Raw genomic sequence first — 26,220 nt, 5'->3', positions numbered from 1 at the left:
AAGAACAAATAATCTAGTCTTGTATTGACATTATGCGTCTTTGACAATGCCCCAATAACCCCTTCCCAAAGACAGTGCTCTTCCAGATAAGGAAACAGGGAAAGTGTGGCTGAATACCATGCATGTGCAGAATTCAAACATTTCCTTACTCACTCAGCCCCAGATGTTCTTTTCCCAGGCCTCATATCCAAGTCTTCATTAGAAATTTGAGATAAATGCTTTACAGTGGCTGCTGGCTTGGCAGCTTTTCAGGTTCAGGCAGAATCTCCTTTATTCACAAGCCCTTTCTTCTTATTATTTTTTAATGCTTCTCCAGAAACTTGTATTATCATCTTTAGCAGTGCAGAAAAATATTCAATATTTTAGAGCTGCTTTGTAGCATGGTAATCTCTGAGACTAAAAAAAAATTTCTTGGTCCCAGCCTCATTTTTAATAGGATAGTAAACTAAGAGGATACATGAGGATTATTCTAATCTCACCCTGGAGCTCTCTCCAGCACTACTGCCTATCTGGGACCCATTATTGAGCTGCCTTCTCCAATGCTCTAGAAAACAGGCACTTATCTTGATTTAACAAGTAATGATAGCAAAAGCCTGAGCTGTCATGCTTTAGAAATAATGGATTAGCTAATTGATTGTGAAAAGCAATATTAGGCTGGAGCTGAACACCCTTTGGAGTGCTCTCTTCTCCTTGCTTCAGTCTTTAGTCCCTTGAGAGCATGTTTGTACACTGAGGGGGGGTATATTCAACAAAATCAACCACTCCTCTCACAAAGCACATGAAAGGGACTGCTAAAGGTGAGCTACCTTTCCTCATCTTGCAGCTCTCCTGGAGCAGTCCACTGTGTGTGCTCTGGAAGAGCAAGGGAGCTGGTCTGGAAGGGTCTGGAACACAAATTTGATGAGGAGCAGCTGAGGGAGATGGGGGTGTTCAGCCTGGAGGCTCAGGGGGGGACCATATCAGTGTCTACAACTGCCTGGAGGCTGTAGCCAGGTGAGGGTTGGCCTCTTCTCCCAGGTAACAAGTAACAGGATCAAGAGGGAATGCCCTCAAGATGCACTCTAAGTGCCAGGGGAGGTTAGTGTTAGATATCAAGAAAAAATTCTTCACTGAAAGGGCTGTCAAGCATTGGATCAGGCTGCTCAGGGATCACCTGTGGTGGTGTCACCAGGGCTGGAAGTATTTAAAAAATGTATTGATGGGGCATTTATGGATGTATTTTAGTGGTGCACTTGCTTGGCAGTGTTGGGTGAATGGTTGGGCTCAGACTTGGTCTTAATCTAAATTATTTTATTATTCTTCTGCTTTCAGAATAAAACACACTAAGCCTTATTTGCCTATGTAGTCTTTAAACCTATTGGGTCTGGGCTTTAAACCTCTTGGCTCTAGGGACAGCACATGATCTGGGCAGGAAAGGAACTTCTTTCTGGAGATTTTCATTGTTTGCAGGTGGTGGGAGACCAGTCTGCCCAAAAGAGAGAATTTCAATATATAAGAGTGGTCCTTGGGACACCATACACACTACCTCTCATAGTGAAAATGAATGTGTGTAAGAGCATAACTTTGGCTCAGATATTGCTGCAGCCAAGGCACAGTCATGCTGCTCTTCCTTCAGCCCTTACCCATGGGTGAGGAACTGAGGCAGGGCAGGCAGGACTCAGCTGCACAGCAAGACTGAGTCAAGCTGGGACCTAAGTGCAGCTATTACCTGTCTGTACAGCTCAGTGTAATACTCACTTCTCCCTCTCATACTGAAAAGAATTACATGTTGCTGTCAGGCTTTAGTCTTGAATATGTCTGTAGACTGTTTTCAAAAGTCATAACAGGCTAGCCCAAGCAGACAAATTACTGCTGTCAGCAGCACAATAATAGTCACACACATGGTTTCTTTCTCCTTTTCTTTCCTCCACTCCCTGTGATGAAACTTCTAAAATGCTGTACACTGCACAGAATGCAAACAGACATTGGGTTAGTTAAAAACATACTTCTCTTTATTTGAAAATTTTCTATTCACAGATAAAAGGCAGCCAATACATTGCATAGTATACCTTTTTTTTAAAGTACGCTTATTATCACATGTGTCAGAAAAGGGATGGTTACTGGCTCTAACTTCCCACAACAAACAATGAAGTTAATGGAACAATAAATTAAAGGAGTAGTAGTAGTCCATGTTACATATAAAATAGATGTTAACAGATACAAACATAACATCAACGATGACCAATTTCGTTTCCTTTCTCCTTAGAAATTCAGTGTCTTATTAGAGTGGTTGCCTAAATTGAGTTTTTATTAAGATGCAGTAGTGCTCTGAAACTTTGAAACACAAAAGCCACACAATTTTTTTAATTGAATGGAAATGTCTTCAAGAAACCTTGCTAGTGGCAATGAGGGTTCTGTTCTCCTGCCCCTGTGGTGGTCGGGCCCTATCCCTGCTGTTGAGCCTTTGCTGCTGCAAGGAGACAGACCTGATGCTTCAGCTGCAGCTGATCCTGGCTCTAAGGCACTTCTAGGGCCTAACAACTGTTTACATTGCAGGCACTAAGTATTCAAAGGACAAAACTCTGCAGGGTGGGAGAGAGGGGTGTCATGAAACCTTAGTTTAGTGTACTGGCCATCATCTCTGGGACTGTTGTCACAGTCCCATATAAATGCTCCTTGCTGGAAATGCAGTACCTGGGCCCTCTGAGGTACTGAACCCCAGGCAGCTTCCATGGGTGTTAAAGAAACAGTTCTAAGAGCTATCTTAACAGTTTCAAGAGTATCTTGTCAGAGTGCTCTCTTTCCTCTTTACCTGAACTCATGTGGGTTTCCATTAGTGCTTTCTGGCAGGCAGGTTTTGCTCTGGAGCTGTTCCTGTGCATGGGCTGAATGTCAGGGTGCCACCTGCACTTGTCTCCTGCCCTGAGCTGGAGGCAAACACCTTGTTCATCTGTTCAGGGGAGCTTCAGAAAGTGCCAGAGCTGTGGTGGGAGGTAGGTATTGAACAGGGACGTGGAGAGATAAACTTGTCAAGCAGAACAGCAGGAGATCTCCATTAGGGAACTGAGTAGCGGAATCCATGCAAGCTGGAGCTCCAAGAGGCTTGACCACAACGTAAAGGGATGCTGGCCCATATATTACTCAGTGAGAAAAGTCAACCATGTTCTGAATTACAGGGCTGTAATGCAGCCCTGAGGATCTGATGACTATAGAAACCACCTGAGCTCTCTGCACTGCTTTGACAACCATATGCTCCTGGAGGCAATTATAATCCTATTGTATGTCTCAGCTGCCTGGCACTTTTTTTCCCTCTCTCCTTCTGTACTTAACACTGAGGTAGAAGTTTCAACTAGCATTAAAACACACCAAAAATGAACATGGTCTTAGTGGGAAAGTAGTCCAATGACCTTCAAAATCTGCAAAAACACAATGTGGCTATAAAATGTGACCAAAGTAGAAGAGTAATTCTAAAAATGACAGAAAAGCAGTATCAAAAAAGTACAGTATCAGTTGCAAGACATTTTCTATTGTGTTTTTAAAAATAAGGATTTTTTAAAAAAAATTCTCCCTCTGCAACAGAATTTTTATGGTATCAGAGATATACTGGTATCAAAGTAGAAGTACACATGAATTTTTGAAGACATTAACTCTTTTGAACAATTATCCAGTTGGCTTCAGCTGAGTACTGCTTTTATTTCCTATAAAAATACATGTTTAACTATGCATGTGTATATATTGACATACATGTCTTGCAAAAAAATCTGCATTCCTGCTGAAGCTTACAAGGAAGATCAAATTAATGGTAGTAATCTTTACAACAAGATTTAAATGACTTCTTGTTCATATAATATTTAAATATAAGCAACACAAATCATCAACATAGGATTTTTTTTTTTTGCTTTACAACCACTGTAATACTAAAGAAAGTTTCTATTAATACCTAAATAAATTGAGTTCAACTACTCCTATAGGGGCTGCTGTTAGCTACCTCCACTGTACTTAATACCACAGAGCAAATGAGATCCAAATTTCAGTTGAAAGAACATGGTTAGCTTGGATTTCACCCTATTGATTTAATTATTGGCAGGAATGTGAAAATACATTCAGTGTAAGAAAGCTGTTAAAGCCAAAGAGGGAAAAAAAAAAGTTCTTATTATTCTTAGAGCTATTTTCCAAGAAATACTAGATGTTCCAGCTTTAATGTTGCATTTTAAATCAGGGAAAAAATCCATGAGTAGAGGAAGACAGTGTTTATGAGCCTTCAAGGAGAACACTTCACTGACATTAAAGGCAACTTTGCAGACTCACTTGAAATGTATCAATTTGTAATCTACACATTTACAGGAGCTGCTCTGCTCTGAAAGCTGTTTCCCAATCTGTGCCAAAACATATGAGGCTGCGTAGCATACTTCTGATGATAGACCTCCAGGCTCTGTTTCTCCATAATTGATTTAGTTATTAGTTATGCAGGGGAGAGAAGAGATCCCTGAGGCTTAGTAAAACAGTATTCAGTTACTAAAAGCAGCCCTTTGTGAATTAATGTCATCCTACCAGCTCTTTCTGCTCATTATTCCTTCAAGTCTTGTTTTCCTGGACACCAGCTGTCACAGAGGAAGTCTCCAGCCTTTTCTTCTCCTGCCTCCTTGGCTGACTGAAGTTGCACCAGCACGGTCTGGAGTGTCTCCTTCACCACCTGGATCTCCCTCTGCAGAGACTGTGCAAGCTTTATTAAGGAATATTCTATAGGTGATTGGCAGTCCCTTTTCTCTTTCCAAGTTATTAAGTACATTCTTGTTCTGCTGTTCACAACAGATGGCCATGGCTATCTAATTGTAGCTTCAACTTCTTCCAAATTGTTTGGATTAAATATTAATACATTTCTCACACTTGCTAGCAAAAGAAAAATGCAGGCAAACTCAAGTTCTCAAGTAGCATTATTTAGCAGTTTAAAAAAGGGAGGGGATGGGGGATACTGCTTGGATACTGCTCTCATAGGGAAAAAAGGAAGGAAGGAGACAAAAAATATTGTGTACCATGGAGGGAGCAGCACGAGGTGTGAGCTCCTGATTGATGGAGGGTAGAATTTTATGCCAGAGACACAGCCCAGGTGAAGGCAACAGGAGTAGTCTGAAGCAAATGCCAAGTGACCACAGCTTGTGTGGCATTAGTGAGCTCAACAATGTGCGCTATGCAAGGTGGGGTGGGAATCTAGGTAAGGAGCAAAATTAGCTTACAGCAGAGAAAGTGTTTCTGCTACACTTACCTCCAGAAAGCTTTCATGTTAGCTGAATTATCATTATAATTACAGTGCAGAACACACAAACATAAAGCTATACAAGACTCCACAGGGAATGCTTTGAACAAGTTGAAAAGCAAAGAGGGCAGTACTGAGGTTGTACTGTCATGCATTAAAAGGAAGGCCACCTGAAAAGTATCCAAGAATTAGTATAAAATGCTTCATTTGGTTAAGAAAGAGTTTTCCACATTTCATTGCAGGGTTCCTGCAATGAATTCAGAAAGAAACTGATGGTGAATGGCTCAGCCTCTGAAAGAGACCTTCCACATCCCTCTTTCCCATCTCCACAGGCATGAGAGGGAGGGTGGCACATGGTGACAACAAGGGGTGCAGACGAAGGCAGGACATTCACAGAGACAGTAGCAACTACTGACATGTGCACAAGCCTTTAAGGGACTAGGCTTCCTTGGCAGTACAGCTTTTTGTGCTATGACTGAAAATAAGTTTTACTACCAATATACTGGGCTTTCGGCTGATAATCTTAAATCAGCAACACTATCTACGGTTGGAAGAAGTCCAAGCTCAATGAGACAACCAATTTTATCCTCTCTTCTATAGCTTACTTTGTGTGGAGAAGAAAGCAAGCAGAGGCAAGTCATAGCCTGCTGAAATAGTAAACCAATGATCAAGTCTATGAACAAACCCTCGGGCCCATCCCATCCCACTGAGGCCTCCTGGACAGGTATGGATGAAGGGCAAAGGCACCAAAAGAGAGAAATTGGTTCATTTCTAGCAGTATGTTATCAAATTATACCAGAATCTCACTTCAAGGGAAGTGAAACAGGATGACACTGAAACAACTCAGTATCAAAAGTACAACACACTGAAATAATAATGCACAGGGACAGTCTGTCCTTTGCAGAGCTCAGACATTAGGAAATGCTGTTTCACTTGACCACAATGTTAATGTAATGTCAAGAAAAAAAAGATAGGCTCAGGTTATGGGACTGTAAAAACTAAGCTGCTACTTTTGAAAAATTGTGACTGGACCATGGTAAAGCTATACCAACCACAGCTCTTTCAGGGAACCATTATTATGTCTTTGAAAAGTCTTGGCTGCTTTTGATTCTGTTATCAATTCCCCAAAACTTCATCTTTGTGTATTTACATGCATTTGCTATGATGTTTTGCTCTTAATATGTTCATGCATAATTCTAATTTCTGGACAGCTCTGTTAATCTAAAGGGCTTCTGTCTCTGATTATGAGTAGTAGCAGTACACACAAAGCTTCTCCTATCCCAGGATCACAAAGCACTGTGCAAGGACAAATTAATTATGCTTTGCATCTTCTCTAAAGTAAGAAATATGATTATCCTCTTCTAAGTCCTGGATTCTCCACCCCTCTGCAACTTAATCATAAGGCTCTACTGAAAACCTAACTGTTAAACATAAATCCTGCAATCCATGAACACCATAAACCTTCTGAAGTTTAATTCTGATGTGTAGTCTCCTGCTACACGCTGTTACTTGTAATATCCCAGGCAACTACAAAATTCTTTTCAGGGAGAGAGAAAAAAAATTGAAATCTTTCAGTGACAGTGGATGAGAAATCTTAAAGGATGGAAGAAAATGAGGAAGACAGGAAAAAACCTGTCAACCAACAGAAAGATGGAGCAACAAAAAAAGATGACTGTATAGTACAGCAAGTACCAATAACCTCATAAATAACACCACAATCATATGTAGACAAGTAACTGTCAAATGTGCCTTTATGCTAAGACAAATATATGGTATATGGCAGAGCATGGCATCTCTATCCACACACAGGTTGTATCTGGAGAAACAGCTCCACCCATTTTAAAAATGCAAATAAACAGTTTTGCATGGGTCCACATGCATATGTGTCCTTCATGCTCAAATTCTCTATCCAGTGCTGCAAATATTGAGGCAGTATCCAAGGCAGGAGTGAAAACAAGTTCCAGCTAGGAACATTTTCTGGTTCTGCTGTCTTCCTCTGAAAACTGAAAAAAACTCCACAATGTCAAATAAGGAGTAAATTAAAGTACTTGGGAACAAGTACAACCCATATTCAACAATGCTGCAGGTCTAACATTGTCTTGCTTTAAGCTTTTCACCTATTTAACTTTGTCTCTTTGAAAAACTTGAGCATCATCTCAGAGCCCATGATTTCCAAGCAGATAAAAAGCAGATAAAATTACTGTAGGGACTTAAATAAGTTTTGGAAAAATGGGATCATTTTGCTCAAATGCAGCTTCTGATCTCTCAGCCCAGATGTTCAGGGAAAAGAGGCAAAAAGTAGATGCTATGGATCAGTTGCCTTCCTATAGGAAAGGTTAGAAACTGAGAGTACATATTATAAGATAAAAGACATTGGAAGGACAATAAAGGACCACTACTGCTCTGAGATAAAGGCCAATGGGATTTTGGAAAGTAACTGCACTTTCTGGACATCTGAAGAAGAAATTAGTTCTTGAAGAACAGAAATAATATAAAAGAGGTATTCGGTTTTTGGTTGTTCTTGTTTCTAACCTGGTTAACTATTCTGTTTGTTTCCAAAAGCCAAACTCTACAGTGCCTGCAGACAGAAGCTCAGCTCAGTGTGCCACCACCTAACTCCAAGTGTCACTTCTAACCCCAGGCACCAGCACCTTTGGAGAGGCTAAGCCAGATGGAAAACAGCTCTGTAGAAAAGGACCTTGGAGTCATGGTGGACAATAAACTGTACACCAGCAATGTGTCATGAGGCAAAGGTGCCTCCCAGGCTGGATTAACAAAAACACAGCCAGCAGGCAGAGGGAGATGATCCTTACACCCTAATCAGCACTTGTAAGGTCCCATCTGGATGTTGTGGGTTCCACAATAAGAGAGGAGGACTTACTGGAATGACTCCAGCACAGGACCAGTTTAATGGACTTGAGTATCCATCACATGAGGAAATGCTGAGAGAGCTGGGACTCTTCAACCTGAAGAAAAGAAGGCTTACAGGATACTACCACTGTGTATAGCTGAAAGGCAGGAATGGAGAAGAGGAAGCCAGATTCCTCTGACCTTTTTTTGTCCACTGACAGAACAAGAAGCAACAGTGAGAAATTCCAAACTAAAAAATTGAATCTGAATCCATGAAGACTTTTTTTTGTTTGAAGGTGGTCAAACACTGGACTGTGTTGCACAATCAGGTTGTGGAGTGCTCATCCTTGGGGATATTCAAAATCTGACTGGGCAACATCCTGGGCAACCTCCTCTAGGTGACCGTGCTTGAGCAAGGAGTTGGACCAGATGATCTCAAAAGGTCATTTCCAGCTAAACAATTCTTTGATTGTGTGTGCTACATGCCAAAGGACCAGTGAAGAGCCAAGACAATTCAGTAACTCTTTTGAATGACCTGGGTTTTGGCCTTTTTGAAGAGCATCCTTGGGAGCAAGGGAAACATACTAAGCAAGTCCCTGCTGTTTCTGTGTGGTGTCACAGAAAGAGAGTAAAACAACCTTTGGAAATCCATAATTTCTCCTTACAAAATTCAGGGGTATTTGCAGTAGTGCAACCAATTAGAATTTTCTAAATTACCACCTTGATTACTGTTGCCCTCCTTCATATCCATGAATGTTATTTCTATAAACTAAGATAATATCCCTCCCATGCAAAACCCAAAACACTCCCACAAAAACTACTAAACAAAAAACTGCAACAGAATGACTGCTACATATTGAAAAATGGAACCCTTCAGTGGTCTGAACATCATCTACTTTCAAATTGCTTCCTCCAACAGAAAATGGAAGGCAAAGAAATTGCAGGACCTGGGTGGAAATACACTGACCTACCTCTATCAGAGCATAAAGTATACAAGTGGAACCATTCTCTGTGTGACACACAGTGGGAAAAGCTCACCCTCCTGTCATCTGAAATAAAACCAAAGAGGGTGCCATTGCCACCTCTAACTCTTGGAGGATCCCAAAATCTCTTAAAGGTTCACCCAGAGTCAGATTCCCCACTGAGCTACAGACAGGACTAAAGTTTACATGATTCTGTTGAAAACCTGCTCTGGTGAAAAACAAGACTGGTGTGGGAGCCTGCTGCAGGATAAAGGTGAATGATTAAACTTATTAGGTCACTTTGCTAACCTATGTTTAGGCACAAAATTCTGCTTTCAGAATAACTGATTGAAATGCCCATTTTAGGGCCAGGAAAGAAGATTGTTTTTGTAGTAATACTACAGCGAGGTTTTCTTCCAACAAAGCATTTCCACCAAGAAGAACTATTACATGCATTCAAATTGTCTATCAAAATGTAACTACTCATTAAGAACAAAAAATGACTGTGAAATTGCAATATAGGCCCCATTTAATTTTAGTGGGAATTCCAGGCCTTTACTGTTAGGAAAGTAACACCTCTCATCAGCTCTGCAGACACCATAATGAGTCACCTCTCATCCTTTGGTTTTTCCAATTAATGATGTGGCCTGTTTTCATACACTCATTAATGATCAATCATAACTGAATATTTTGCAGGTTTATTTGGTTATACTACATAGAATTTAGCAAATATGTCATAGTTCTACAGGGAACTTTAACATCCAGTCATATGCCCCTGTTTTTTGATGCTTTTTATATAGAAGGGCAGTTTAGTGGTTTTTATGAAAGATTTCAACAATAAATTAGAATTGCAAGTGGGTCTGTGCCTATACTCGGGGGCAAGAAATATCACTGGATTTCTCCTTTGTTCAAGTTGTGCTGGCACTTATGATGAGCAGCATGGTTGATTTAAGATTGCTATGCCATCAAAACAGAGAATGAAAAAAATGACATCTGGGTTTTTTCTTCCAATACAAACTTAATTATTAATCAAAGCTATGACACACACTAAACACTGGAAAATGGCTCAAGAGCATTAGGAATTTATTTTTCTCAGTGGAGTCTTTGGAAGTCTTTTAATAATCAGACCACAGGACTAATTTACATCTGTGCAGCTCCCAGTTAGATTTTTGACCTAGTACTTTTGTTACATTTATGTGTAAGGTATTTTTTTGGGAGAAATATGGGAAGGGTGAAAATAACCAGTGAATGGACTTGGAAAAATTTATCCTGCTTTCATTACTATTTCAGGTCTTTAAGCTCCTGGTCTGAGTCTACAGATTTTAATGAAAACTGCATGATTGTCTAGTATCTGTGATAGGAAATTACTTTATCTAAAATCAAATAGATTACCATGCAAACAACAGATTCATCTATTAAATAAATTCCTCTACTGAGGCTAATTGTTGTCTCTTAGCTTAGTGCTAGTTCCTGCTATACAGGCAAGTTACCAATGAGTGAAAGCAAATTTTATAGGCACTGAGCAGTCTTTATATTAAAAAAAACCCCAATCCACAGGTCTGTAGCACTATGGTAGCTATTTTTCTCATTCCTTTTTGAAGTACAGCACAGTGATTATATGTACCAGATGGTAACATTTTATGCATATTGACCTGGACTACCTCTGAAATAGCAACTTAATGTTAATGAGGGGCAGCTGAATTGCTGAACTGCTTCTTTGTACATCTCTGTTTTTTAAACATGGTTTCTTGTTTTGTGACCGATGGTCTTGCTAGGACCAGGATATCACATACTGTGCATTTCTGTACTTAGATAACATGAGTTGAATTTCACTGATACAGGAAGTCAGATCTCTATCAGAAAACTGTGGCTTAAAATGAGACTAATCTACAACTCTCCTGAAATTTACAATTACTAATTTTATTTTTTAACTAACTCTTGCAGTGTCAACAGCTGTGAAGAAATAGGAACACTCCATAGAACATAAGAAACACTATTATTTCACATATATGTAGTGTACTATCTTCTGGGGACAAAAATGCAGTTTTCTAGCTTATTTCACATTTCCTAGTAAAGTTTAACTATGATCAGACATGACTGTTCAGTTTGAATATTGACTTAAGTCCCCTCCAAAGCACCTATAACTCCAAGCCTCAATGTTCTGTAAGGGCCACTGAGAAAGCTCATTTGAGAGTAAATACATGCAAGGGAGAAAGGAATTGGATGCTCTGCACACACACACACACGAGACACACCCATACAGCTCTGAGAAAAATGCACTGGGGAAACACAACTGCAACCAAGCATGAACACTGCAAGTATAATAAAAAGAATGTTGAATAATCTTTCTGTATACTGTGTGTATAGGGAAATGCTTTGAAAAGAAACATTTATAGTGACAAATTGCTGCCTGGACTTCTCCAACCCAAATCCCCTTCCCCCAGCACCATTCCTCCTTCTCTCTGCCCCTTGCACTTTATCCTTCTGCTACCTTTAAAGAAAAGTTTCTGGAATAGGAATTCTGCAATGACTTATAATAGATGCCCAATTACTTAAAACATAGTGGTATTTCCACACACTATTTATTCTCTTTTCTCTAAACTATCCTCTGTAGGACTGTTCACCTTCTCTTAGCAGGAACTGAATCCTTTCTGGCACCATCACCACCCCTACTCACATTCAGATGTCTCCAAGGGCTCCTCTGCTAATCTCTGCACTTTGAACATATCTCTCTTTCTTCGTGATCCTCTCGACTGCCACCTCTTCTCTACTAAAACCTAACCAGCTCAGCACTCTCACCTTCCTCAGCTTCACTGGTTCGTATTTTCTTTGCCCTTTCTTAGAAGAACAAAATCCCTTTTATGCAAGTTTTTCCTATGAAAGTTACAAATGAAACAAAACTTCATGTTCTTAAATTTTGAAATACCGGCCAAGGAAATTCTCATAAAGGTTAAGCAATCTTTAGAAAAACAGATAAAGCACAGAAAGAGATAAGTGGGCATAAGACAATAACTCATCTGGTTACTTGCACCGGAGTGTTGGAGGCAGACTATAATGTGTAGGATGCCACGAGGCATCTGTTGCCCATTTTTTTAAAAAAGAAAAAACCTCAAACTACAGGTGACAAGATACATGGTCTGATCAATAATGCAGCATCTAATTCAGATAAATCATGTTGGGAAATGCAGGTGCATGGACACTCATATCCATGCAGCTTTTGGTGTGCTATGTATTTAATTATATGAGCATTACCAACAAAAGGATTTTAACAGTAAAATAAAGGCTTTTTAGTCCCCAATCTTAATTTACAAAGAACTAACTTCTGTTTAAATCAATTTTTTAAAAAATATGCATTATAGGAAAACTTACTACACAAAAATGCCCATTTCAGCAAGACAATAATTTCTCCCATTCTTAATGCATCTAACCTACACTAAGAACTAGCACTCCATGCCAATCTGACAGGCAAGTACTTCATGTGCATACTTACAGAGATTGATACGTATCCATAGCTATAGAGAAAAGGATATGAATAACTCCTTCATCAACTCTGCAGGCGGAACTTTGCAATTGATCTTCCAGATGCACCAATTTCTCACTTATTGCTTCACATTTTTCTCCCAACTCTGCAGAAAATATGAAGAACTCCTACAGAAAGTTGAAAAATAAAAGAAAGCACGTTTGCTGCTGACTGCAGTTTTCTACATCAAATTTGCATCAAATTAAAGGGAAAATAAAATACTAGTAAGGGAATATGATACTTTGCAGTGCAAAGATATTGCCTAAAAGCAAATTCCCATTAGAGGGACGAAAAGCTTCTATATAATAAATTGGTGATTAATCTGAAATGGAATGAGTTTGTGGTCTCAGTTTTCTTCCCAGCAGAAAAAAAGTCACCACCTCACTTTCAGCAGATGATTAGGGGTGTGAAAACAACTACTCTGAACTTTCTCCCCCATTGTCTCATCACAGCAGGGGAGGGAAGTCTCATGCTTACCACTCATTAAGGTACCCAAATTTCAAGTTGTTCATGTAAATATGATTTATACTTTTAGGTCATGTAAATATTTCAAGCAGCAACATTTTGGTAACTCTTATGCACATAAAATGTACTTATATTTTTGAAGAAAAATCTGGCTAGAGTCCTTGGGGACTTTGCTCAAGCAGTAAAAGAAAATGTAAAAGAAAAGAAAAATCAAAGTCTTTGAGATTAAAAGATGAAACTGTACTTTTTTACTGAGTTATCATTAAGCAAGACTAAATTTTCAAAAATAACATTTCTCTACTTAGAACTTACAGATGGCAAATACTTTTTCTATTTTAAACTGAGTATTTTAAGCCAATTTCAAAATCCTTCTTGTAAGTTTTTTTCAGATACATTGCACAAGGGTAATTGCTATTTTTTATATTTTGCATTGAGTAGTACTTTGAGAAATGACCCAAATAAGCAGAAAATATGAGGAGAGAGGAAAAAAATCAATCCATTTGCACAGCTCTGAGACAAGCCTTTCCTCTCCCTCCCATGGCACCACAGTGCTGTCTACAGTAATGACAGGGGTTATTTGTAAAAAAATATTATGGTGCCAAGATGAACTTCTGCTAGAACCATGTTTAAAAAATGAGTAATTCATCAGCTGGAATCCAGAAAGCTGGATTGTCACTAGACCCAGTCTGTGCACTCATTAATAAAGCCTGCTTCTAATGTGGCCATATACTATCTGCAGAAAATTTTTCTACTCAAAGAAGAAAGTACTTGGGGTTCTTTGTACTTACCAGTTGCTATAAGACACCAGTGGTTGTTTAAAGAAATCAAACCTTCAGTCAAAGGCCTTCCAAAGAAACCATGCTAATACATTTTGGAATGCTGCCCACTGTGAAACAGTTTGAGTTTCGGTGAACACATTTACCCAATCTCAGTTGTGTGCTATCCTTTCACTTTGCATCTCACAGTACATTGCACACATGGGGTTGAATGCCAGAAGAGCTCTTCTTGCTGGCACGTCCTCTGTTGTGGCACTGAGCTTTACCCTTCTGCTTTCCTTGGGCCTTTCCCAGACATGGCTATGCAGCAGATCCCACTGGGACCAGCTGCAGCTCAGGCCCAGGACAGGTAGGTTGATTACGAGGTTTTGTTGCAGACCCCTGCAGCTCAGACACAGAGGAGCACAGAGTCCCTGGCTCTGTGCACAGGACCAGAGCTGCCACTTCCAGGGATTACAAACCTAAGAACCTACAGCAGCACCCCACAGAATGTATGGATGTGAAAAAAACTCATTGTTTTTAAACTGAGAGCATGGCAGGAGAAAATAAACACTCTCCTTGCAGCAACTAGGAATGTCTTTTTCTGAAGACCAGTGACAGAAGATGAAGAAAAAGTCTTCCATCCAGCTACTAAATTATTATTCAGCATACCAGCAGGACTCCATGTGCTGTTACACAGTGGGACAACCCAGGCCATTTGTATCAGTGGAAAGCTCTTAGGGAATCATTCTGGCACACACATGCAAGAACAGATGACTTGTCCAAGAGAACTTAGGGCTCAGGCTAAACAAATCATTAAATTGGAATAAATCAAACAGGTACTCTGAAAACAACATCTAAAATTATGACCACATAGAGAAAGCTCTGCATATGAAAAATTGCAGGGTATTCCTCCTGAATGATCACGTTTTGGCTACATAAGGCCTTGCCTAATAATGTAACAAAATCTTGTTTATTTTGAAAATTAAGGTAAAAGAACAATAAATATTAGGCAAACGTAACCAATCGTAACAAAAATATGGGAAGGCAGGGAAATCTGAGAGTGTAAAAGTCAAATCAAACTTGTTTAGGTCTTTAAACACTTGAAACCAATTTAATCATAACTAAATGGCTATGGCTGCACTTCAGAGCAACCAAAATAGCTCTGTAAGATTGAGGTTATATTTAATTACTCTTTAAATCCTAATAATGCAGCTTAATTTCTCTTTATTACAGCAGTAATTGTGTATGAATGAACTATTTCTGTACCTACATAATCCAGCTGGATTTTTAGTTGAAATGAGAAGTTCCTCCAACACCTTAGACAAGCATCAGCTCCCAGGAATTTACTTGCAGGTGTCATGTGAAAAATGCAGGAGAACTATTATATAAATTATGATTTTCCAAAATTTATATGAATAAATGAATAAATGTAAAAACAGAAATGGAAGAAACACAGTGCTTTCAAAAATACACAACAATAATTCTAAGTATTCAACCAATTCCATAGCTTCTGCCTCCAGGCCCTCATTTTAAAAAGGTTTGATAGCCCAGAGAAGTAGATAGAAAAGATTTCTCTTAGTGCCTTTCAGGCCTGGTGACATCATTGGTAGCATTTTTATTTGACATTTGTCTATGTAGGCAGGAAAAACCCCTGTCAGTGATACACAAACTATTCAGAACAGCTCCTGGTTGGAAAGTGGCACTTTACACTGATCAACAATATCTCTGAGAGGAAAGTGGACTCTGCCTCAAGCTCAACTTATTCATAAAATACAACTCATCCAAGCTGATGGTTATGTCAATGCTACAAGATGCTGTAAGTCTGAAGACTTTGGTTATTTTTGCTCTAACGGCACTTTTAGGAAGCAGCTGGGAAAGATAGCAGGAGTCAGGAGAGAGCTGAGAGGCAATATTGTTTTATGGATTTTTCTCTGAACAGGGAATGTAGCTGGCTTGGATTTTTTTTTTCCCCTCTAAATCCTTAAGCAGGTGAAAACAGCACAAATATGAGTGTGATTTAGTTTTTAAGGTGAAATTCTTCTGGCTTCTCAGACAAAGTAGAAATTCTTATTCTTTCCCAAAAGATGTGAAAGTCTGATGCAAGAAATGGTTAAAACAGACAACGTTCCAGCTGATGCACTGCTGTAACATCAGCATATTGCATCAAGAGCAGAGGGAAGTGTTTCCACTTCAATCTTCTGTGTTTTGTTTTTACCCTTTTGCAAGACATTACAGCCACCTATGAGCAACAGCTCCTCGACAGCATTACTTGAGGAAAATGTTTGATCAGCTTTTCCAGTACAAACACTTCCTATGCTCTTCCATCTAGTTTAGCAATTTTATATAGAAGAATTGGCATTGTAGTAGCTAGATTAATTTAATTCTGTTTAGGATTAGAGTCTATATTAGTCTTTGGTGGTTGTGCTGAGAAGAAGGATTCCCAGATATATCCTTAAAATTCATTCTTTCTACAGAGGAACTTTTGTAAAAGGGCATTGCCTTACTTCCAAGCAGTAATATCATAATCCAAATAAAATAGAAGCTTTAGAACACCTTCTGCAGAGTCAAAGCGAGATTTCTTTCACGTGCACTACACATCCTCGGCCACATAATAGTTAAAATAATTCAAAGCAACGTAAATAACAACTACAAAAAGGTGTCCTTGCAGGCAGATCCTTCACATTATGGCACAAGGTTTAGAACAATGATCTACAGTTGACAGAAGTGCTGCATGTTTTCCCTTGACCCTTGCAGAAGTTAATGGCAATTGTCAGCACTTGAAACTCCAGAATGTTAGGCCATGATGTATCTTAAATAATTGCTAGAAACAGAATGCAGCCATCTATATTTGTCGTGTTTGAACAGATGCTTCAGCCACATGTAAGCTAAGTGCACGTGCCCTTAGATAAATGAGCTGCATGGCCATGAGGTGACCACAGTGCAGGGGAGGAGCAGACAAAAGCATTTGTTCCTCCTCTGCATCCCAGTTTTACTGACCCACATGCATTGTCCTGGGCAGCTGCTGTAGATGAGAAAGGCCACTGAGAACAATGCATGTTACTCATGACCAACACCAGCAAGGCTCTCCAGGAAGCAGCCAGGGACCACCAGAGCCTCTCTGTCACTTGCAGGGTGACCAAGCCTGCTGTCACTGTCCTCAGCTGGTGTCTGCATGCACGGCTCTTAGCAGCTGACAGGGATCTGGCGGTTCTGGTTGCAGGGCAGAGATTGATCCAGGGCTAAAGTCCCCTTGCAGTAAGCAGGTTTTCCTCCGGCTACAAACAAAAATGGCTACATTCCATTCTACCCTTACATGGCACACAACAGTAACTATAGTTCTCCTACATATCATTATGCTTTATGTGGTTGAAGACTTTGACTTTCAACTAGACCAGGACTTCTAAACTTTTTATTTCTATTCCTTTCTGTCTTTTCTTCACCATGTTCCTGTCTTCCATAGAGGGAGATGTCCAGACTAGAGCCATAGTCCTCTGGAGGCTTTGGCATTCTCAGCTAAGCACAGTAATTATTTCTGTCTTACAACTGACATTCCCAGTAATGAGGCTGCGAGTGACATTTGCCCTTTCTTCCAACACAATGAAGGTAATGAATCCCACTATATTTGCAGTCCACTATAAACCTAGATTCTTTTTCTGCAGTATTGTCAATTTAGCTGCTATTTACCATCTGTATACATAAATCCAACTCTTTTTCTCCCTCAAATGTAATTTGCACCTGTCTTTCAATATATCCCTTCTTATTGATTTCAGACTATTCTTTCAATCTATCAAGACCATTTGGAACTCTAATCCTAATTGAAATTATGTTGATTGGCACATAAACTCCTGGCCTACCTCCTTTTTAAAAGCAAACACAAAGTCTGCCTTTACTGATCCCTTGGGACTTCAAGCTTCCTCTAGGAGTTTTCAAAGGAGCTTGTTAATGGTTTGGAGATTGTTTTTCTTGGCTCCTATGTGCTCAGGAGAAATTTCATCAGTCTAGCCTCACTTGAGTACATCTCATTTGCCTTTGGATCTTTTACTCTTGCTACCTGGTAGTGAATACCAGGAGCACTACATAATTGGGCATAGCTTATAATCTTTAGAAAGACCAAAAGCACAGAGAAAAAGGAAGAAAAAAATTTCTGATCTCATTTATTTTCTCATTCACCTTTCCTATTAGAAAGGTGCTTCACCTTTCACCTTCCATGCTTTCTTTCTCCTTTCCCTTGCATCTAACTTATCCCTGAACTCCCTTGCCATTTCAGATGTCTCCTGTTTAATGTAGCTTAGTGGGCTCAGAGGTCTTGCTGCTTCACACTTACACTGAGCAGTATGCTTCTAGACTCATTCTTATAAACACTTTTGTCCTTTCCTTGTCAGAACTTTTGAGCCACTGAAAAACTGCTTATATACTCTGTGACTGTGTTTGTACTTTTCTGCACCAAAAGAAGATTGTGCTGCACTATAAACCTGATGTCTTCTGGACAGTACCAAAAAATATCTGCTGAATCCTCCTCCTACAGAGTTTGTCCCACAGAAACTCCCCTGTTTTTGTTTAGATGAGCTTTTCTTTCATGGAGGTATCTACCTAACTTCTCTCAGAAGAGGGATCAAGGTTGTTTCCCAATTACTTTTGCCCTTATCACCTTCCACTTACAGACTGCTCCTTTGTTACATCAGTGTGGTTATATATATATTTAGGAGGCTTCAGCACTACAACACACTCCCCACTTTCTCATATGCAACAATTTAGGCATAAAGCCTTCCAGCCAGCTGTGACCTACCTCTTTCCCACCATAACATACTTTTCCCACACTCCCTTTGCTTGAACTGATTCCTAACCCTTCTCCACATGGAAGTGTTAAATGACTCATCAGAATTACAGTGGGGTTGGCAATTCTTCCCTTTGTGTATCTCCCATTACAGCTACAGAGGAGTGTCCCTGGAAAAGCATCTCTGCAGGAATAGAGTTTTTCACTGCCTTCCAGCACCCTGCTGTGGCTTGACAGCAGTCTTCCTATTCTCATCCCTACTAGACTGAAGATATTCCCTAATTGCAGACTTTCTAAAATGGGAGCACACACTGCACTGGCTCATTTAATTACACTGGGACAATTCCAGCTCCTGCTGCGGGAGGATGAGGCTATTTACTGACTTACCAATAAAAATTCACAGTGGGTCAGGACTTGGAAAAAGAAACAAAAGTACCAAACTGTTTTCCTGTGTCCACATCCTGGTGTGCAAGGAGTAAGTAGAGCTGGGTTTCATTTATAGGTGGTTCCTAGTGTTGTTCATTCCCATCTCTGTTCCCAAGGCACTAAGATGCAGGAATGACTTAACTGGGCGCTCTCCTGCAGGGAGTGAGGAGACTGACCAGAGAGAATTAGGGGACCAGAGCACCAAAGGTACATTTAGGTAAAACCTTGACATGGTACAGGCTGCTGACACTCCCACAGAGCTTTGTGGAGAGCTCTCTACAAGTCACCATCAGCCCAGCTGTGGCAGTGTGGTAGAGCCTGGCTTCCTACCATATTTCCTTTCCTTTTATTTCTATTGTTGCTTTATTTTCTCTTCATGCACTTTTGTCCCCCTCTGCCAAAATCTTGAAAGTCTCTCTGCTTATGAGAACTTTAAGATATAAAGCTCTTGGTGCACACTTCTACAGTGGCAGCCCTGTATACCTGTACCTCTGATGCCCTCAGTATTTTGCCCTGATGGCAGTAGGGCTTTGTGCTGCCTTTATCCCACGGGCCTCCCTGTCCCTATTTCATGTCATGCATGGACACAAGCAGCCACACAGTTTATCTAGAATTCACAGCAAAGTTCACTGATCAGAAAGGCCATCTGCATTTTCTGCAAGGTTCACCTTCATTCTCAAGGCTTTTTGTTTTTAATTATGCTGAACTCACACACAGCCAAGCAGTCTATCCTAGGTGTGCCCTCATGTCACAATCTCCTTGAACACAAAGTCAACAATCTGAGCTTGGTGTTGCAGTTAGATTGTCCTTCCTGGATCATTCCAGCAGCTCCACAGTCTTTGGATTCACTGGTGGGAATCTAAACAAATGCCTCATCTCAACAGTTATCTTAAATTTAATATTTATTTATTTAATATTTGCCTGGTTTGGAGCCCTTGTCAGTTGTACTTGACAGGAGGCATGTATGCTGTTATGGAAGGTGAACTGGGGGTTACTTGAACATGTAATTTATTTGTTGGCTGGACACAATGCTTGGATACTAAATTTCTTTACTATGTAAGTTGCAACCCAAGGCACACTGATATACAAATGGACCAGACTGGAACAGTACAGCGCTTAGACCCAGGGTAACTCTGCTTACACATCTATTACCTAAACTCTTTGTTTGTAGGTAGACAGTTTTTTGTATGTTGGCAGGTTTTTCTCACAGGGCATGCATCTCATGTCACTCAATTATCCTAGCTTTCTTAAATACATGCACTAGGTTCTCAGATCTTGTTATTTCTGTAAAATTACAAACATCCAGTATTTTTGCTTAGATGAAATTCCTATTACTGTGCATTCTGCTTCACTATGCTTGCATACTTCAAAAATAAATTCAAAGGTATTTTTAGTGGCACACAAGAAAACAGGCTAAGCATCATGACAGTGCTACAGTGGGGCTGGCTAAATATTACTGGTTCTTATTTTCCCGTGTGTTTATCCTGTTGTTGGTATGTGTTAAAAATATTAGCACAGGTTTTAACTATAAACTCCCTGAAATACTCAGCAATTACATCATTACCTTCAATGGAAAAAAAAAGAAAAAAAAGGAATGGGCCCACTCTAGTTGTGATTGTGTTGCTTTTTCCAAGTGCACACACAAGTGCAATTTCTAAGCAAAGGTAACACCATAAACACAAGTGTCATTTATTCTAATTGAGACAAAGAAAATTCTGTACAATATCACCACTTTATACTGCCTAGGAAACACTTACCTCAGATAAATGACCCTCTGTTCCAAATGAAATGTCTTCCATAACCTGTTAGAGATACATTATTAAGTATATAGTAGATACATGCTATATAAGCCGTATTATTTTAATGGAACTTATAAAAACCATATAGCACAATAAAAAGTTATGTAAGCTGAAAAATTGCATCAATTTTCTTCACATGCATGAAAGACTTAAATTGCATTTATAATGGGGCAGTGGCAGCCACCCAATATTTAAAACTATATTTGAATACATTTTATTAAGGCCTGCTGTGACTTCTCACTTAAAACCCACAAGGAATACTGCCTCTAAAACTGAATGACTAACTACAGATTGAAACAAACATTTTATCAAACTCTTGCAGATCTGTACATCTGTATAGATTCATTCAAGAGTCTATAGGCTTTTTTTTTTTTTTTTTGGTACAAACCCTGTAATTTATCTTGGGCAGGAGAATGAGAGGCCCACTCAATGTTTCCTATTAGTAACAAATGCTATAGTCAGTTCTTCCTTCAAAATTTCCTTCATCTGTGAAGTCTATATGAAATTAGCCAATGTTTCATTGACTGGCTGAAGAGCAAAGAAATTTGATATTAGCATAATTGGGAAATCATTAATACTAATCACACATAACAGTGTTGTTGATAATAAACTGAGATAGGGATACTGCTTTGGTATCCATACACACACACATATATAGATATACATAATTAAAGTGCAAAATCACTAATCTGCCATAAAATCACAATTGTTACTTGACACTATTTTCAGCAATCAATCTGAAAAAATGGTTTAAATTTCTCTTGCCTGTAATATTAATTTTCTGATGATATTTTACTGCTAAATTACATGTAAACATTAAGCTTTCTGAGGTGCTACAATCCCTCCCTAAAGAGCCAGAATTTTTACAGCAGAGCTCCACCCCAGTCTCAGATGCAGCTGAGAGGCACTGTGCTGCACAGCTCCACATGTGGCTGTGCACTCAGGATGTGACCACTGTGTACAAACGCTGACTTTCACTAATGCTTCATGCTGACATTTAAAAATAAGATTAAAATTTAAATTTCCAAATTATTTTCTAAGCTCCACAAATACAGCGTTTAATTAAAGCTCAAATGACTGCAGAGTTTATTTAGCTTTCAGAAGGCTTTGTCCTTTACACATTACTCATTTGCCTCCTGGACCACGGGCCATCCCAATGCACAGTAATCAGTTACAGTCTGCTCACAAAGGCTTTCTTGGTGCTTGCTAGCACTAAATTCTGAAAAATGTTGCATCATGTTCTATGATAATTTCTTTTTAATGGCAGACACCACATTAAATATTACTTTTTTGTGATGGTCCATTTGGTATCACTTAGACCTCAGTAACTTTTAAAAATTTAATCTCATGAAGACTTTACAATTATAGAACATTTTCTAAACACCAGAGTGATCTTCAACGAACCCCAAAACATCACCCCAGATGGCAAAACTGAAGTATGCAGAGAAGAGGAAAAAGACAGCTGACCTTATCCTTATCCCTGTTCTCTACTTTCTTTGTGATGAAAAAGTGAGAAATTAACTACAAACAATTCTGATGGGGCAACTACCAACAAATGCTGACTTACAGAATGTAAAACTACTGAATTTTGGATTTTACCTTGTAACTTTAATCACCTCAATTTTCTTGAAATCTAGTAGGTGTTTCTTTCCTTCATAGTGATTAAGAGGGAGCACTGCACAGCATGCCAGAGAGCAGAAGAAGAAAAAAGGATAGGTCAGGAACTCAAGCCTGCAGGTGCACACATAGCCATGTTCATTAGGTTACTTGCTGTTAGGGAGGTTCCAGCACATACAAATCTCTCAGTTTATTAGTGATCACTGGTGGGTTTGCTGTTTTTAAAAGCTCTTCATGAAAGTGTTTGCTTACACATATATTATCAAGAAGAAAAAAAATAAAGCAAGATATTATAAGGAGTGGAAGAAGCAGTCATTAATGTCTGAAGAGAAATGAAATGATGCTGCATGTTTTAGAAATCCCCCAGATTGCATCTAACCATGTAGTAATGATCACTGCAATTTCCACCTCACTCAGTTTAAAAGCATGAAACATATGTGGGATGAAAACCAAAACCCACCTTAAATTCTTCCGAGGCTTAGAAGAAAACCAAGCCAAATACTCACAAAAAGTCAAACTACAACTGAAATGATAGGACACCTTAACTTCACCAACACAGCTACCAGCTAGGAAGTACACACTTATATGAGAATTCAGGAATCCACATCAAATACATTAGACAAGGTGACTTCCACATGACTGAGGGTAGCAATATTGTCTGCAACTTTGCTCCAGTCTTTTTCTAATGCTAGCCAAATGAGTCTAATGAGTAATCTTCAACTGAGAGAAGCACATCTTATTTAAGTAACTCAAAGTGGTTCACAGGATGATTTTTGCTGGCCTCTTTTTATTTAGCTTTTACTGAAACATCATTAATTATGTTTCAACAAACTGAGCTGCCAATGCATCTGATTTTCATCCCTAGTTAACAGACTGTGTTATAATGGAAGCCTGATTTACTGAATTATTCTGGGATGCCAGTCTACCACAAAAAACTGTGGAAAAAAAATCAGCAGTGTCTTAAAAAACACAGTTATGAAAACTATAAAATAACTGTTGACAGTTAATAAACCTGTGCTCACATGATAGTAAAATAACAAACTTTCAAAGAATTTATACTTTACATATTTTTATACCAGAATATGTCATATTTTATGATTTAGTGAGGCTATTTAATTAAAAATGATAAATGGCCCCTCTGCAAAGCAGTTTCTGAGGATCTACAAGAAGGGCTCTTTCATCTATTTTGCTGTTATTATTACTGTTATGTTTCTTACTTAAGTTTTTCTTGCTTTCAAAGTAAACCTATAGAGTAAGATACAGTAATATGCAAGAAAACTATTTATAGTACACATCAAAAAAACCAATATTCACCTGGCACTAGTGCTTAGCTCTATATGACACAATAAATAAGTGGAGAGCTTCATTTCTAGATTTCCACTGTAAAGTAAATAAATCACCTGGGTTTGTAATGTACTTTCCAAGGCATATATGCACATTTGTTACTATCAGCCTTTCCTATATTGTCTTGAAGTAACTAATTCAGTAAGTTCTAAGTACAAAGAACACTCTTTCCTTCTGTTTCAGTGGCCAATGGTGCTCTCTAGGAATTCCCTGAGGGGGAACAGAGGTTGTGGCACAGTTGAACAGAACAGTCATTCCAGAAACATGGCAACCACAGCAAGCCATTCCTCTCACAGGGGCACCACAGCCTCGTTAAATAATATGAAACCATGTATTTTGACAAATACATGCTTTTCTATTAGGTATCCTCACTTGCTGATAAATGGCTATGAAAAGATCCCCTGCTAATGGCTAGGAATAAGTTTTTCCATGGAAGTGATAAAAATAGCTAAATTGAGGGATTACACACCACATCACTATTTTTTTGCCACAAATATTGAATTATTTTTAAATAAAAAGTCACTACCATATAACAGAGCATTTAAATGCTTCAGAAGTGGTTTGTTTTTCAAGTCCATTTACAAATCAAGACAAAATTTTTTCCTTGCACTTCAACATGTTCAAAACCAGAATTTAGCATGATTTGTGTCAGGTTTTTTCATTTGCTTTTATATTCCGCCTTTTGATGAACTACTAAGAGATGTCAGGGAATAATCTGTGATGGCTCTTCTATAAAAGTTTAGATACTGCCTGTCACTGCAAATACAGTTTCTCTTCCATTCAAGATGTGGGGAATCATCCCTCAAGTCCCACAGATCTCTCCACAACCAGAAGTCATCTCACTTCAGCTGCCCGGCTGCCATTCTTGGATAGCAAGGTTGATTTCCAGGGAAACAATCTGGGCTTGCAGGGGTGAAAGGGGTGATAATCTATACCACAAATATCAGGAGTGCTACAGAAACAGTCACAAAATCCCAAACACTCCAGAGCTTCTAAGCACTTTTGAAAGAGGAGCACAGCTTTCCATAACCAACAGAACTCCTCATATTATTTCAGCAGACTCATAAAAAATATGCTAAGGCAGTGATGGAGGTGGAATCAAAGCCAAGCTGACTGGGAAAAAACTGCAAGAACTATTGAAGCCCAATATAAAACCAGAATTTTACTAACAAGAGGATTTTACAGTCAGGTATGGGTCTGCTTTTCACTAAAACTCAGCCAGTATAAATGCAAAATTAGGCATCAGATTTCAGAGCAATGCACAGTTCAATAGCTCTTAACATCAGATGCAATCAAGCATAATTTAAATTTTTTCAACCTAATTCCATGCTAATAAAACTAACAACTGCTGTTGGAGGGTCTTTTTGTCTCAGTGGTGCTGTTGAGTGATGAAGATTTTTAACAGCTTGTTGACATAGGCAGTACAGTTAAAAGATTATTAAGTAATGGTTGATCTTTCAAGCAGGGATAGTGTTCCAGATCAAAACATGAAAACATAAAAGAAATTTGTCAAACCTTCTAAGCTTCATTATTTTTTCCTCCTTTTAATAATCGTTGGATGCTGTAAGCCTATTAGCATCTATTAGCTCAGAAGCCTTTGACCATTTCACTAAGGGAGGAAAAGGAACTCTCTCTCCATGTCAGCCAACAATGACCCAGGCTAACAAGTCAGCAGGACCAACTCAGAATGAAACTCATTGGTGAGATGAGGAACAACTGATAATTTTGCCTAAACAGTTTTTCCTTTAAATCCTGATGCACATTCTGTATTTATTGTCTGAATAATTTCTGCATTTTAAAAAGACTGATGGTAAAAGGGAAAAGGGCTGAGGGACTTCTGAGAAGCTAATAAGCTATTTTATTCATGTCCCAGATTGAAAGCCAGATGTTAACTTCATACTTAACCTGCCCTGCTGACCCATCACAAAGATTCAACTCCTCCTCTCAACAGGAAAACCAGCAGTATCCCTTGAAATACAGCTGCAGAGTATTTCAGATACCTCTTTCAGCTCCCTGTGTTTGGGGCGGGAAACAGCACCCCACTCTGCGCCCTTTAGAAAGTGACCTTCTTTTCTTTTTTCAGAATCAGGTGGGGCATCAGCAGTCATCTCCATCTCATCCATTTGGTTCTCTTCTTCCTCAAAACCACAGCAACTGGTTTCTTTCAGTTGAAACCCTCGGATCAACAGCTGACAGGCCTCCAAGTCAGCTTCCCACACTCTTTGGAGCATCTGGCTCCCACAGCTGAAATAAAAGCCAAAAGAAAATAAAACTGCAGCTCAGAGAAAATAGTTGCTATTTCAAGTAACACTTGCAGTAACTGCTTATTATAGACAGAAGAGTAAAAAAAAACAAAAAAACCCAACAGCACCTCAGATACTCCCACAGAAATAACACTGCTGTATCAAACTGAAAAGCAGCAAAATTATTGCCCTATTATAAAGCAGATGATAGAAAAACCTGCTTGAGTTA

At 39.1% G+C, this 26,220-nt stretch overlaps 1 protein-coding gene across 2 annotated transcripts in view; it reads right to left on the bottom strand.

Annotated features, from left to right (window-relative positions):
• Positions 1-1,995: 1,995 nt before the first annotated feature.
• DISC1 (DISC1 scaffold protein) overlaps positions 1,996-26,220 on the bottom strand; it is a 169,429-nt gene continuing 145,204 nt past the window's right edge. Inside the window, exons 11-14 of one of the 2 annotated variants that reach the window (XM_058021063.1) lie at positions 25,749-25,992; positions 20,746-20,790; positions 12,577-12,693; positions 1,996-4,696 (exon numbers count right to left, since the gene is read on the bottom strand). In XM_058021063.1, coding sequence (XP_057877046.1) covers positions 4,547-4,696; positions 12,577-12,693; positions 20,746-20,790; positions 25,749-25,992 — 556 coding nt within the window. In that variant the 3' untranslated portion in view covers positions 1,996-4,546. Of the gene's footprint in view, positions 4,697-12,576; positions 12,694-20,745; positions 20,791-22,386; positions 22,463-25,748; positions 25,993-26,220 lie in introns of those variants that run through there. The other variant, XR_009114279.1, reaches the window with a different exon arrangement.

This window comes from Melospiza georgiana, chromosome 3, assembly GCF_028018845.1.
Source record: "Melospiza georgiana isolate bMelGeo1 chromosome 3, bMelGeo1.pri, whole genome shotgun sequence".
NCBI classification, from domain to species: Eukaryota; Metazoa; Chordata; class Aves; order Passeriformes; family Passerellidae; genus Melospiza; species Melospiza georgiana.
This window is presented reverse-complemented; position numbering and strand designations above follow the sequence as displayed.